Below are 15,907 nucleotides of genomic sequence, written 5' to 3'. Positions count from 1 at the left end.
TGGTTGCTGGGAATTGAACTCGGGACCTCTGGAAGAGCAGGCTGCGCTCTTAACCGCTGAGCCATCTCTCCAGCCCCCAATACTTATTATTTCTATGTTGATTTCAGATTTGTAGTAGTCAAGCCAGAGTAGCTAGCAGTTTGTGATGAAAAAGAAAAGCATAAATATGTTCGTGATATCAGCAGACTTTTATAGTCTAGTTAGATAAGACTGATGGAGTGACAGTTACGGATATACTAAAGTTTGTTTGGAACAGAATGGTCTGGAAGGGAAGTCTTTATGGAGTAGTTTTGACGACAGTTTTGGATGATGAGGACAGTTAAATGGCATTCCGGATGGGAACAGCAACATTCAGAGAGAGGCAGAGGTTCGTAGAGAAGGCCTTATGGTAGGAGGCAGTGAAGACTATGCTAGAAATAAATATGCAAGGAAGGCCTTGAAAAGCTCTTGTCAGTTTAGATTTGAGGTAGAAGATATTGGGATGCTAATTAAATATTTTGGTATTGAAGCAACACATTGAAAGTGTTTCAGGGAGATTTAAATTTAGAAGAATAGGAAGAAGGGAGAAAGCATAGGTCACTTAACTGGAAGCTTCCCTAGCTATTCAAGTGTAAGGTGGACAAGCCTGGGTTAATAAGATAGTTTAGTCATTAAAAAGATCTCTTGGATTGTGGAGATGGCTCAATGAGTAAAAGCACTTGCCACACAAGTGTGAAGACCAGAGTTCAAGCCCTCAGGATCCGTGTCAAAGCCTGACACTCAAATAGATGAACATCTGCAGCACTCCCATTGGGAGATCGTTAGATAGAAACCAGCAAACTCTCTAGAAGCTTGCAGGCCAGCTAGCCTAGTGTGTGCAGTGAAAAAACAGCAAAGACTCTGTTTCAAGGTGGAAAGCGAGGACTGACCTCCCAGGTTGTCTCTTGACTTCCACAAGTTTGCCATGGCTTGTATACCACCGAGTTAACATACACTGTATATGTATGCACATATTTTCACATAGATATAGATAAATCGATGGATAGATAGATAGATAGCTATTTCCCCAATCCCAGTCTTTACAGTCATCATAACAGGCTCATCTAATTAAAGAATTTCTCACTGCTTGATGTACAGTGATAGTGTGTGATGTGGGTTTAGCTATACAAGTTGCTTGTTCCCATGATATATCTTATTGCCTTATGTATATGTGTGTATTTGTGATGTTAGAAATATGTAGACAGTAATTGTGAATTTCTAATTTCGGGCTTTTTCCTACCAAGTAAACCGTATAATATCTTTGCTTTCTATCTTTGAGTTTTTCAAATTATAGCCTGAGGTGTACTTTGAAAGTGTATTCTGAAAATATAATGTAGAATGTGTTTCCTCACAATCTGAGGTTCTGGCTTCATAGGAATTTGCCTTGATTTCCTATGTCCTTCTGATTGAAATAACTTGATGCAAGAAAATTCCCCCAATTTATCTATTCATTTATATATTTTCTATGTTTGTGAGTGTGGTCACACATGAGTTCACAGTAAGTTTGTGGAGGTCAGAATACTGTGAGAGTTAGTCTCCCTCCTTTTATCATGTGGATCCAGGTTGGGATTGCGCTTCAACTTTTGAGCTAGTCAGAGGATAAAGAGCAAGTTTTGATAAGAAACCAGTGTTTTCATAGTTTGATTCAGAGCCAGCTCAAGTATATAGTTCATGGAGCATATTTGCTTCTTAGGTAATTATTTTTCCTACAGAGGGAGTGCTGCTTTTGAGGTTTTAGGTACACTCAGCATGAAGCCTAGAAATGAGGGTTGCGTAGTTTTATATTTACTGAGCTTCGTGAATCGAGGAGGATCCCTGTCAAAAGTCAACGTGTATGTGGGAGTTGAATTGCAGAAAGTGCCTTAAGTAAGCAGAGCGCTGACTACCTTCAGCTCACATAGTTATCACAAAGAAGCATATCCAATATTATCATTTCTTTTTATGTGTTTCAAGAAAAGCTGAAAATCAGACTTGGGGGTGCAACTTGGATTTATAAGTATTGGCAACTTATTAAAATAAAACATTTTATGGTGCAAATAAATCATGCCTAATTTCCTGCCTGCCTGTGTGTCTGTTTGGTAAAATCAGTATCTATTATATCAAAGACATGGGTTGGGCACTAATACAGACTCTTGGTTGCTGATTTCTCTTAGCTTTCTATTTGTAGCACTAAGGAGGATATTCAGGCATTTAATTTTTACAGTCTACAATTAAGCCAGAAATTTTCATGAAATCCTCTAGTTTGCCAAAACTTAGATGCACAGTGTTAGTAGTAGCTCCGGGTACTTTCGGGTAGTAGCTTTCGGGTAATTATTACTAAGGTAGATTTCAGAATTAATGCCAACTGTAGTTTAATTGGGGAAGCTTTGTTTTTAGGGATGATTTAAATTAAAATGTTTTTGAAGTGGAAACAGGTTTTTCTCAGGAGGTTTTAAAATACAGAGCTATTTAGTGAGGGTTCCTCCCCCCCGCCCCCATCTCTTTTTTTTCCTTTCCAAATGCTGGAGGAACAATAACACATAGAGCAATAGACATGTTGGTTGAACTAATTAATTGTTTCACCCTGGAAACTATTACTGTATTGCCTGCCCTCTCTTCCCTGCTTTCTCTTTTAATCAAATATATCTTCTAGGAGCTATTTATTGTTATAGATTGTAATTAGGACATTTAATTGTAAACAAAGTGTATAAGAAAACATTTTTGTTACTTGTAAACTGTGTATGTAAGGGATAATATGTCTTTGAAATGGTGTTACTTTCCTTTAAATCTTGAAAATAAATTAGATTTGATCAGTGGCAGTTTTTACTATTTTACTAATCTTCTTTTCGATATAGTGAATATCTTGTTTGGAATGCCACTAGCCTTTGAAATCATATGTTTTCATGGTCAGTGTCATTTGCTTGACCTTCAGAGAAGTAAGTCATCAAGATGCTGTCTTTTGAAGGCATCATCTTAGAAATACTACTTGATAGAATTTTGGTGTTCTGTTTGAGATTTTTTTTTAACTTATGCTTTTCTTCAAGTCTAAATATATAATATATGCATTTCAAAATCAATGTTCATGGATATGATTTAAAAATTTTATACTAAAATATTTTTAAATGGGATCAACATGATGTGGGGTTTAATGCATTTGTTTGGAGGATTTTAATTTTTGTTTGAAAATTTTGTTATGTCTAAATGCTATTTATGATTAGATTTGTAAAAAATTCAAATCTTCTTTCATTTTAAAAAAGCCTAATTCATTAGTCATCATGAGGATTGTTTTAATTTCAACCTTCTCTCTCTCTCTTTTTTTTTTTTACAATAGGACTGGATTCAGCATCAAAATACTTCCACCCATATTGAGAGCTGTCGGCAATTACGTCAACAGTAAGAACATTTTCCTCCCTTTTTTATAGGCAGCAGAGTTAGAAAATAGCTAATGACACATACAACTATTAAATATTTTTAGTGTGATTATTTGTTAAATAATTTTAAAGCTATTACTTAAGTAAAATAATAATCTTAGAGAAGAATGTTTACCTTTTTCAAAAGGGGAGACCCATGTGATCTTTCACAGACTCCTTCCTAACTTAATCCCTAGCAGCTAATTACAAGGTATTTTTTTATTGATTTTTCCTTTCCTGTTTGCCTTTCTTAGAATGGTTGAGAATAGATATCATTCTTTTCCATTATCTCACCCATTTTTCAAATGCTAAATAATTAAAAACTAATTCAGACTATATGCGAGCATTTACTTTGCCGTATAAAGCTTTTCTCTGCCTTAGGTCCTGTTTTCAGAATAAAATGTAAGAGTTGATCGCATCTTTTTCCTTCTTTAAGCGAGGTATCTGTGAGGGTTTTCCTGATGGTCATAAGACATGCAATTTATGCCAGGTGTGGTGGCACCCACCTTTAATCTCAGCACTCAGGAGGCAGAGGCAGGTGGATTGCTGTGAGTTCGAGGCCAGCCTGGTCTACAAAGCAAGTCTAGGATCGCCAAGGCTAACACAGAAAGACCCTGTCTCAAAAAACAAACAAAAAGCAAGCAAACAAACAAACAAATAAAAAAGACATGCAATTTATAATCTTAACATCTATCCTGTTTCTCTTAGAATACCCTAACATCATTAAATAGTTCTAGTCACCAGCCTCATACTCTCTTGGGTTTGAGATTATTCAGGACTCTTCCAGTAAAAAGTCATAAACCTAACTCAAAATATGGTAGACTCTTGAAAAAGTTTAGGCTGTTTACTTATTTTATGTATAAGAGTTTTTTGTCTGCGTGTATATTTATGCTCCACACGCATTCCTGCTTACTTCAGAGGTCAAAAGAGTGTCAAACACCCCTGGAAGTGGAGTTATGGACAGCTGTTAGCACTGTGTGGTGCCGACACCTGAACCCACGCCGTCCGTAAGAGCAGCAGTTGCCCGTATTTACTGAGCCATCTCTCCAGCATCTACAGTTATTTTTAGAGGAAGAAAATTAGTTCATCTGACTGAGAAGTTGTAGAGAGTAACTCTAGTTTGAAGAACAGCTGCATTTTATGTCAAACAAAAATGAGTGTCAAGTAGATTTCTACTTTTTGGCCTTGCTCTGGTCTTAAGAAAACTCATCTACATAGCAGCTTTGGACTTCAGTGAACTGTGGAGCTGGTATTTTCAAGAGCTGTTCTGTGTTTTGTTTTTTTAATTTTGTTTTGTTTTGTGTTTTTGGTCAGGGTGTCATGTAGCCCATGGTAGCCTTGACCTTTCTTGCCTCAGCCTCTTAAATTCTGGGATTATCTGTCCAATTTCCTCCCTCCCTTCTTTTCCCCCCAATAATTTGTTCAAAGACCCATTATTTTTCTCTAACTGGTCTTATAATGGCATGTGCCCACTACTCTTGCTGTTGAGGGGAAGAGAGTCCCTATATGAATCATGTATATTTAGGAGTAGAGGCTGGGAACTGGATGGTGGTGGTGCACGCCTTTAGTATCAGCACTCAGGAAGGAGGCAGGGGCATTCGAATCTCTATGAGTTCGAGGCCACTCTGGTCTACATTGTGGGTCCCAGGACAGCTGAGGCTATACAGAAACCCTATCTTGAACTGCCCCTGCCCCCAAAAAACCAAGGAAGGAAAAAAAAAAAAAAGAAGAGTAGATGCTGGGATTGGCCACCTCCATAGGAGGTAAATATAAGAAGGTAATTTATTTCTAGAATTGAATATGCCCAGCTACCACTGTAAACAGAGAATCCCTCCTAAGGAGTGGGTTATTATTATGAGGATCTAGTTACATGAAGTTAATTTACTAGAACAAATAGCATGTGGGTACATTTTTTTTTGTTTTATTTTCCCGTCTCCTCTCCCCATATATAATAAATATCTGTACAGAGCTTTTCCCTCATGCACATAGGACCTTGATTTTTTTAAAAATATATTTATTTATTATTTATACAGTGCTCTGCTTGCATGTACAACTGCACACCAGAAGAGGGCACCAGATCTCATTATAGATGGTTGTGAGCCACCATGTGGTTGCTGGGAATTGAACTCAGGACCTTTGAAAGAGCAGACAGTGCTCTTAACCTCTGAGCCACCTCTCCAGCCCTGGGACCTTGATTTTTAAATTGTGGTTTTCAAGCCTTTTTTGGAGACAGGGTTTCTCTGTGTAGCCTTGGCTGTCCTGGACTCGCTTTGTACACCAAACTGGCCTCAAACTCACAGCGATCCATCTGCCTCTGCCTCCCAAGTGCTGGGATTAAAGGCCACCACACCCAGCTTTAAGCCTTTTTTCATGCTTTGTCTCACTCTTGGATTGTTTTGTTTGTTTGTTTTGGGGGGGTTGTTTTTTTGTTTGTTGTTGTTTGTTTTTTTGAGACAGGGTTTCTCTGTGTATCCCTAGCTGTCCTGGATCTCACTCTGTAGACCAGGCTGGCCTCAGATTCAGAGGTCCGCCTGCTTCTGCCTCAGGAGCGCTGGGATTAAAGGCGTGCGCCACCATACCTGGCTGCTTTGTCCTACTCTTTATCTTATTCATGTTGTGTCCTCTTGAGTAATTTTTTAAAAAATTATTTCTTTGCTGCAAACTACTTATCAAGTTAAATAAAATTATCATCTTTATTCTTTGTTCTCCAAAGCTGCATTGTGTTCCATTGTGTGCATGTACTACGTGTAGTTTGATATTGATACATATGTAGTGTCTTTAGTCTTTCAGGCTTATATGTTGTTCCTCTTTGTCTTTTTTTAGCTTTTCCTAAGTAATATTTCCCAAAGAGTAGCTGGTTAATCTTAGGGAAAAAAGATATTTTGTGCTAGAATTTTAGTATTAAACACAGATATATTGTATTATATGATGGACTTACTGATTGCTTTGTAATATATACTTGGCTTTTTAAAAAAAAATTTTGTTTTTCAGACAGGTTTTGTGTGTGTGTGTGTGTGTGTGTGTGTGTGTGTGTGTAGCTTTGGCTGTCCTGGACTTGCTTTGTATACTAGGCTGGTCTCTAACTCAGCAGAGATCTGCCTGCCTCTGCCTCCCGCGTGCTAGGACTAAAGGCATGAGCCACCATACCCGGCTTTGACTTAATCTTAAAATCACCCATGGTACATAAACATGATTATTTCTGCTCTTGGACTTGACTTAATCATAAAATCACCCATGGCACATAAACATGATTATTTTTTATTTCATCCATGGGGAAATGGAGGTTCAGGGAGACAGTTTCCCTATTATATATAAAATTAATACACTTAGTTCATCTTGCTATGGCCCTATGTTCTTTTTTCTTTTCAGTATTTTTGCATCTTTTATTTTACTGCTGAGATTGCATTTTGAATGTTACGAATTCAATTCAATCATCATGTTGGATTACTAGTAGGCTGCAGATTGGTAAATTTGAAGATGAAGTTGCAGTCTGCCTTAGCCTTTTTTGATACTTGTGTTCCCACTACCTCTTTTTCTCTCTGATTCTTTATTCTTACATTGTTTTTCTATTTCTGTTTAAGTATTAGTGAGCATAAGATTGTATTCTCAGACCCCATATTTATACATCTACCCTGTGTTGGTTCACACATAAAGGTATGGCAATGGCTTTTTTATGTTTAATTTCTAAATATATCAGTTTTTATTTTTCGTCTTAATTCCAGATACTCATTTATGAATGTTCTGGAAACATTCCCTTATTCTCCTTGCTTTAGAAATGTTCATAAGGGGCCCAACAAGATGGTTTTGTTGGCAGTGGTCCTTGTGATGCAAGCCTGGTTACCTGGAGGCCATGTAAAAGTGGAAAAGTACAAACAGCTGATTCTACAAAGTTGTCCTCTGATCTCCATATTTGTGCCAAGGCACACACCTACACACCTACACACCTACACACCTACACACCTACACACACTCATACAATAATAATAAATTTTTTCACTAAAGAAATAAATGTTGATGAATTCTCATTGCTTTTCTTTGTGTGTGTGTGCACGCTCGTGTGTGCGTGTGCACGTGCTTGTACACACAAGCTTAAAACCTGATTTTAGGGCCCTTCCTAATTTGATTTTTCTAAAGCAGTGGTTCCCAAAATACAGGTTACAACCATCAAAAAACATAGATATTTACATTACGACTCAAAACAGTAGCAAATATGAAGTAGTTATGAATTAGCAATAAAAATAATTTTATGTTTGGGGGGTCACCACAGCATAAGGAATTATACTAAAGGGTTGCAGCACTGGGAAGATTGAGAACCATGGTTTTAAAGGAATCTTTCTCGGTTGTCTCCTTTTTATACCCTCTCTGCTTTTATACTTCTCTGCTGCAGCATCCAGTGCCTGGAGTAGGACCACCTGGAAGTGGTGACCCCAACCATAAAATTATTATTTTCTTTATTTTTACTTATTTTTGAGACAGGGTTTCTCAGTGTAGCCCTGGCTATCCTGGACTCACTTGTAGACCAGGTTGGTCTCGAACTCACAGAGATCTGCCTGCCTCTACCTTCCAAGTGCTGGGGAAAATTATTTTTATTGTTACTTTATAACTGTAATTTTGCTACTGTTATGAGTCATAATGTAAATATCTGATATATGACCCTTGTAAAAGGGTTATTTGACCCGCAAAAGGGGTGACGGCCCACAAGTTGAGAAATGCTGATCTTAAATTCTCCATCCTTTTGTTTCCACCTCCCAACTGCTGGGAACCAGGCGTGCTCCTCCACGCCCACCATCTATCTTCTCTGCTCTTTTTGTTTAGCTCTACCTAGACTAATATTTTGTACCTTGAATTTATGTATAGTATTTATTTGACTTTAAAAAAAATTGAGGCCAGGCCAGACATGGTGGCACACACCTTTAATCCCAGCCCTCGGGAGGCAGAGGCAGGTAGATAGCTGTGAGTTCGAGGCCAGCCTGGTCTACAAAGCGAGTCCAGGATGGATAAGGCTACACAGAGAAACCCGGTCTTGAAAAACCAGAAAATAAATAAAATAAAAAATAAATAAAATAAAATAAATAAATAAAATTGAAGTCTTAATGAATGTTTTTCTGATGTATCTAGATTAGACAAAAAATTTTATCCTCAAGAAGTATTTTATACTTTAACTTCTTAATTCATATATAAACTTAAGTTTGAACAGTTCTGACATGTTTCAGGTAAAGATTGAGGCTTATTAATTCTTGAACTATCATTAATAGTGTTCGTTTTTCAAATAGATACCCCGATTGGAACCCTGAGATCCTCCCATCCAGAAGGTAATTTTTTTTTTATAGTTTTGGCTTTTTTTGTTTTTGTTTTTTCTTCAGTTATTCGAGGCAGGGTTTCTCTGTGTAGTCCTGGCTGTCGTGGACTTGCTTTGTAGACCAGACTGGCCTGGAAACTCACAGAGATCTACCTGCCTTTGCCTCTGCCTCCCAAGTGCTGGGATTACAGGTGTCTGCCACCAAAACAGGACAATTCCAAAAAAATAAGTTATTAAAAAAATAATTTTTTGGAGGGCTGGAGAGATAGCTCAGAGGTTAAGTGCACTGACTGCTCTTCCAGAGGTCATGAGTTCAAATCCCAGCAACCACATGGTGGCTCACAACCATCTATAATGTGATTTGATGCCCTCTTCTGGCCTGCAGGTGTACATGCAGACAGACATTGTATACTTAAAAAAATAAAATAAAATAAATTTTTTATAAGTTAAAAAAAATTATCCTGTTTTTATCGTGTAATCCCAGTATTTAGGAGACAGATTGAGGATTGCCACAAGTTCAGAGTTAGCCAGTGCTACATCCTGAGAGCCTGTCTCTAAAACAAAAGCAAACAGGAAAATACGATGGAAGGTATGGAGACATTGTTCAGTGATCAAGAGCAGTTATTTCTCCTGTAGAGGACCTGAGTTCAGTGCCTAGCACCCAAATGTATAGTTCAGCTGTAAAGGATCTGATGCCTCCATTGGCACTTGGACACAGATGTACATGTACACCCACATACAAATAATAAATAATGAAAATAAATATTTGTTTAAAAAGTTTCTTCTGTCATTTAATATAGTTTAAGTCTACATTAAATTTCTGAGTCTGGTTTTTGATTTCTACTCTGTAGAAATGAGAGCAATAGGAAAGAAAATGAAACCTCAAGAAGACGTTCTCGTTCCCCGAGTCCCAGGCATTCTCGGAGATCAAGCTCCAGTCACAGAGTCCGTCGATCTCGAAGTCCGGTTCGTTATATCTATAGACCAAGGAGCCGAAGTCCAAGAATTTGCCACCGCTTCATTTCTAGGTACAGATCCAGATCCAGGTCCAGGTCCAGATCTCGTTCTCCGCATCGTAGTCGAAATCTGGTTAAAAGAAGCCCAAAGTCCTATCGGTCAGTTAGCCCCGAAAGGACGTCAAGAAGATCAGTGAGATCAGGTACAGTAATAATTCTAATCCATCACTCTGTTTGGAGTCTTGAAAATGAACTCTTGTATGCCATTAAAGTTTAAAGTTGCTGTGTGAAGTTGGGCTCACACTTGAGAGTCCGTTACTCTTTAACTTTGCCTAGGTATATGGAAGGTTTAGTTCATCAGCATCCAGTTTGAAAACCAAGGAGCTAAGATAGTCGGTGATACACACCTGTAATTCTAGCAAAGTAGGAGGCGTAGGTAGAGGGTCGAGAGTTCAAGGTTATTCTCAGCTACATATAGTAAATTTGAGGCCAACCTCATATTTTGAATACTTGTCTCTTAATTGTTTAATAATGGTTTAGTGGCTTTCCTAAAAGTGGCTCATATATTACACACACACACACACACACACACACACACACACACACACACACACACACAGCCTATAATGAAAGAAGCCATTGTTCATGGTAAGGTAGTACCTTGAACATGTCTTCAACTATATTCAGTATATCTTAAGAAACTGAATGGAAATGGAACTAACTAAAATGTGTAAGCTGGCTAGTCTCAGTATAACCCTAAATACCCCCAATAGAGATCCACAAGGACTTTTCAGAGTTGTGTATGGTCTTTTCCTTTTCCAAAAACAAATCTGTGTTCTGGTTGATTTTCTTTATACTTTTAACCAGAATTGTGCACCAAGCGTACATAGTAGCTAAAGAACGGGGATTTAAAAAGAAGCAAGGGGGCCTGGAGAGATGACTCAGAGGTTAAGAGCACTGTCTGTTCTTCCAAAGGTCCTGAGTTCAATTCCCAGCAACCATGTGGTGGTTCACAACCATCTATAGTGAATTCTGGTGCCCTCTTCTGGTGTGTAAGCACGTATGCTGTATAAATAATAAATAAATCTTAAAAATAAAAAAATAAAAAGAAGCAAGGATAGGCATCTTTCAGGCTCAGTATTAACATGTTTGGGAAAATGTGGAATGATATTACTCATCTCATTCTTTTGATAAGTAGTTAAATTTTATAAATATTAACATATAAGTATATTATTAAATGAGTTAGTTTCAAATTTCTATTTTAGGTTCTGATGTGTTAAGTAAAAAGTATATAACAAAAAATAAATTCTGGCATCCTGAAATTGTCAAGGAACTCTACAGCCAAAACTTTTAAGGACTGTTGACATAAGGAGAGACCACTGAACAAAAGAACTACTGTGTGTACCGCTTGAGGAATGAGCAGTTGAAGACTGACAGTGTGTGCACGCAGCGCATGAGCTCCCCACTAAGCTTAAGAACGACTCATTAGGCTGGGCGTGGTGCCACACGCTTTTAGTCCTAGCACTTGGGAGGCAGAGGCAGGTGGATCGCTGTGAGTTCAAGGCCACCCTGGTCTATAAAGCGAGACCAGGACAGCCAAGGCAAACACAGAGAGACCCTGTCTCAAAAAAAAAAAAAAAAAATATATATATATATATATAGAATGACTCATTAATCTTACTTTTAGTGTCTTGAAATAGTTTTTTAAAAATATTTATTTATTCACTATTATATATACAGTGCTCTGCTTGCATGTACACCTGCAGGCCAGAAGAGGGCATCAGATCACAGTCTAGATGGCTGTGAGCCATCATGTGGTTGCTGGGAATTGAACTCAGGATCTCTGGAAGAGCAGTCACCCAGCCCTTGAAATGGTTCTTTAAGAATTTTTTTCTAGGTTGCATGGTTTTATGATCATTGTCTTGTAAAATAACCTCTCATTAAATATTTGCTTAATAAATACTTGAATAAATAATGATATACTTTTGGAAATAAAATCCAAAAAAGACAATAGGCAGCAGGATAGGGTTGTCATAAGAATGCTACATGCCTTTTAATTCCTTTTAATTGGTACATATATATATGTATATGTGTATATTACAAATATATATATATGCATATATATGTGTGTGTGTATATATTTAAAAAAATTTTTTTAAAAAACCAGATAGAAAAAAGGCATCAGAAGATGGAGGACAACGTTCTGTACATGGGACAGAAATTAAACAAAAACACATTGAAGCCATTGATAAAGGACTCTCACCAGCACAAAAGTCAAAATTTGCCAGTGGAACAAAGCCATCAGTGAAATCTGTAAGCTCTATAAAGAGTGACTCACATTCAGGAGGATATTCTGCTCACAAGTCTAAGAATCTTGAAGATGACACCTTACCAGAAGGTAAACCGGAGTCTGGTAAAGGTGGTTTTTTCCAGCGGATAAAGGTCAGTAATTCTTTTGTTGATTAGTCAAGTGTACTGGCATCTGTTACTGTGACAAGTAGAAAATAAAGTTGAATCTTTGGAGTCATATTTCCAATAAATTTGAAATCAGTGTTTTGTTTAGTTACTTTGATGTGAGACAGTTTTTTTCCTTATGAATAATAAAAGACCAATGATTCAGTCTTATAGCTTAGGAATGCCAGGTTGTTAGTGTCCAAAAATGTTGTAGTCAGGGTAGTAGCATGCTCTTGTAGTGTGGCTTGGCAGGCTGAGGCCTGGGATGCCATCTTTTTTTTTTTTAAGACAGAGTTTCTCTGTGGAACAGCCCTGGCTGTTCTGCGTCTCTCTTTGTCAACAGTTATATTCTGTATTCTAAAGGTTATATTTAAATGGTTAACCCTAAAACAATTAACATATAATTACAAAAGTTTAAAGATTTTATTAGGAAGGAATATTGAATATAGGGAAGAATTTTCATTGTGAATTTTGTTTCAAGACTTCTATTTACAGAATTTTCAGAAAAATTCATTATTCTAGTTTATTTATAAAATATAGTATGCCTTTCTTTGTTTTTTGGGTCTGTCTTTCTTTCTTTCTTTTTCTTCTTTATTTGTGTGTCTGTGTGTGGGGGTTGTGACAGGATCTTACTTCGTAGCTCTGCCTGTCCTGGAACTCACTTATGTTGATCAGGCTGTTCTGGAATTCACAGAGATTTGCCTGCCTCTGCCTCCTGAGTACTGGGAGTAAAGGTGTGCTCCACTACGCTCGGCCATGTTAGTATTTTTTGAGACAGAGCTTCTTTGTGTAGCTTTGGCTGTCCAGGAACAGGCTCTGTAGACCAGGCTGGCCTCTCTCACTGGTAACAGCCTGCCTCAACCTCCGGAGTGCTGGGATTGAAGGCGTGCACCACCACAACTGGATCCATATATGAATTCTTAAAAGTACTATTACTAGTCATTGAATTGCTGGATTGTAGAATGAACAAAGCTGTGTTTTCCATAAGAGATCTGTAAAAGTATTAAGATGAGTAGTAGAAATTATATGTGCAGTTATGATTACTATACTTTGTGGCTTATGTGTTTTCTTTTCAATTTTCTTTCATTCCAAAATCAGACTCGGAAAGATCAGTCTTTGAGTTCCAATTCAATTCTTCTTGTATCTGAACTTCCAGAGGATGGCTTTACTGAAGAAGATATTAGAAAAGCCTTTCAGCCGTTTGGGAACATTACTGATGTCCTCCTTGTTCCTTGTAGAAATGAGGTCAGTCATCTTGTCAGTTGTGAAAATTCATACAAATTTGTTGCTTTTGCGGTAATATTGTTGGTATCTTAACTGCTTGTACTATATATGTCATTAATATTACTGTTCCACAGTATTTGTATTGACAGAATAAAATATCCCAGGAATAAACAAGGTTCCAGGGAAGCAACATATTTATACAATAAAGGGCCAGATAATAAATATTTAAGGTTTTGTAAGCTGGTCATAGGATCACAGCTACTTTGTCATTGTGGTGTAAATGAGGAAGCATTGCAGTGTTTCCAAATATTGTAAAAATAAACATAAATTTGGGTATACAAAGTTACAGAAAATAAATGGTTTCTTTTGTAAAGTTGGTATTGTTTACATGTATGCTATATTATGATAAAGTTTGTGAATGATGAACCAACTCTAGACATACAACAGACTATTTTGAGTTAAGGCAAAAGGAAACCTTAAAACAAGAGGCTTTAAAAGTTTTGGGGTTGGGATTTAGCTCAGTAGTAGGCTCTGGGTTTTGTTTTCAGCTCAAAAAATACAAACTACATGAATATTAGATTTAATTCCCACTTATGCTCATGCATGCAATTTTAATTAAATGCAGTGGGCCACAAACCAAGAAAAGAAAAAAGAACATGAAAAGAAGGTAAGAGTGGCTTGCTCAGAGGACGAAGGGGTTTGGTGAAGGGAGAGGACACAGGAAGATCTTGGTGATCAGACTCGATACTTGACCTGCACATCAAAACGGAGTTTCAGTAGATACAGCTTTCAGTAGCCCAGAATATTTCTTAGATATTTCTGTGGAAGCTAAAAGCCTGTACTTTATTCCACATTTCTTTATGTGTATGAGTGTTTTGTCTCTATGTAGTCCGTATACCACATGTGTGGCTGCCTGCAGCAACCATGTGAGTGCTGGGAATTGAAGCCAGATCCTCTGGAAGAGCATCCAGTGTGCTTAACTGCTGACCTAACCATCTCGCCAGCTCCATTTCTCATTTCTTATTACTTAAAAGTATTATTTGCTCACTGTGGATAAATTTTCAGTAAAAATACCCAGCATTTGTTTGTTAGTTCTAAACCTCAGTGAAAACAATGTGTTTAAAAAAGCCAGATCTTTGCTGGCTTCCTTTTGTTTAGGTAGTCTTACCTTCCCATTTCTTCCTATTCCAGAGGCCTGCCGTGGACGCGTCACTTACCTTGGTAATGATATAGATAGAGGTTATGTAAAGTTAAGTATGTATTGTATGTGAAACATTCTTAAGATCAAACTGTAGCTTAACAAGACAAAAAGACAAAAACACCAGTTCTTGAGCTAACTTCATAGCTTCTTTATGTTTCACAGAGAAGCACTCAATCCATGTTAGATGCAGAGCCATAAGCCAGGTGAGGTAGCACATGGGAAGTGGGGACAGGGGAGTCAAAAGTTGAAGGGTATTCTTGGCTATATAGCAGTCCATAGCCAGCCTGGCTGAGTATCAAAAATCAATATATAATGGATGTTTTAAATGTAGTTGTTTTTTTTTCAGGCTTACTTGGAGATGGAGTTTAGAAAAGCAGTCATTGCAATCATGAAGCACATTGAAACAATGCCTCTTTTGGTAAAAGGAAAAAGTGTGAAAGTATGTGTTCCAGGAAAGAAAAAATCACAGGTAAATTAAATTTAGATGTTTTGGGTATTGTTACTTTAACTTTTTAAATGACTGGACACGTGTAAAAAAGAAAACCTAAATCTTAGTCCAAAAGATTAAAATTTTCTTTATATCTGTATACATATGTACTAGCACAACTAGTATAATATTAAGTGATGAACAACAGTCTAAGGCAGTATAGTACCATGTTAACAAACCTCTGCAACTGCTACCCGGGTTGCAAAGTAGAAAATAATAACATCATTGCGAAAGTCCCCATGAGAAGTTTGTTCCAATTCTTTGACCTTCTCTTCTACCTACTGGTAATCCTTTGTTTCTGAAACCATAATTAAGGTTTACAAGTTATAAACTTTACATCAGAGTAATCTCTTTTGTTCTCTGGAGCTTTTCGTTTCTTTACAAATATCAATGTTTGAACTTAGTTTTTCTAGACCATGTTCTCTGTTTTAATTGTACATAGATAATATCTGTAGAATTATTTAGAAATTTCCAGGAAAATTTGCTTTGGTTATACTTTGTTGTAATTTAGTTTTTGTTTTGTTTTGTTTGCATTTTCTAGACAGAGTTTTGTGGACTCTTTGTAGACCAGTCCAACCTTGAATTCATGAAGATCTACCTGCCTCTGCCTCCCCAAGTGCTGGGATTACAGGCATGCACCACCATGCCTAGATTATAATTTAGTTTTTTAATTGCTATAGAAAGCCTTCTTTACAGATTTTGTAACTTATATCCCTTAGTCAGTGGTAATTTAATCTTAAAAGTAATTGAGATTTTCTTCATTCTTTTATGACTTCTGTGTTGTGTTGAGTGATTATAATGATTTTCTTGCTAATTTCTTACAGATAGATATTTTTGTTTTGTTTTGTTTTGTTTTGTTTTGTTTTTCGAGGCAGGGTT

At 37.1% G+C, this 15,907-nt stretch overlaps 1 protein-coding gene across 15 annotated transcripts in view; it reads left to right on the top strand.

The window, feature by feature from the left end:
* ZNF638 (zinc finger protein 638) overlaps window positions 1-15,907 on the top strand; it is a 100,715-nt gene that overhangs the window by 49,104 nt on the left and 35,704 nt on the right. For 9 of the 15 annotated variants that reach the window (XM_084765356.1, XM_084765351.1, XM_084765353.1 and 6 more), the window contains exons 3-10: window positions 3,329-3,390; window positions 8,681-8,719; window positions 9,558-9,865; window positions 11,830-12,104; window positions 13,215-13,361; window positions 13,966-14,007; window positions 14,532-14,561; window positions 14,888-15,010. In XM_084765356.1, the coding sequence (XP_084621482.1) occupies window positions 3,329-3,390; window positions 8,681-8,719; window positions 9,558-9,865; window positions 11,830-12,104; window positions 13,215-13,361; window positions 13,966-14,007; window positions 14,532-14,561; window positions 14,888-15,010 (1,026 nt within the window). The remainder of the gene's footprint in view (window positions 1-3,328; window positions 3,391-8,680; window positions 8,720-9,557; window positions 9,866-11,829; window positions 12,105-13,214; window positions 13,362-13,965; window positions 14,008-14,531; window positions 14,562-14,887; window positions 15,011-15,907) is intronic. The other 6 variants (XM_084765349.1, XM_084765345.1, XM_084765355.1 and 3 more) reach the window with 2 other exon arrangements.

Source organism: Acomys minous, assembly GCF_964271855.1.
Source record: "Acomys minous genome assembly, chromosome: 17".
Taxonomy (NCBI): domain Eukaryota; kingdom Metazoa; phylum Chordata; class Mammalia; order Rodentia; family Muridae; genus Acomys; species Acomys minous.
Note: the sequence above shows the minus strand (reverse complement) of the source record. Positions and strands in the feature narration are given on the sequence as shown.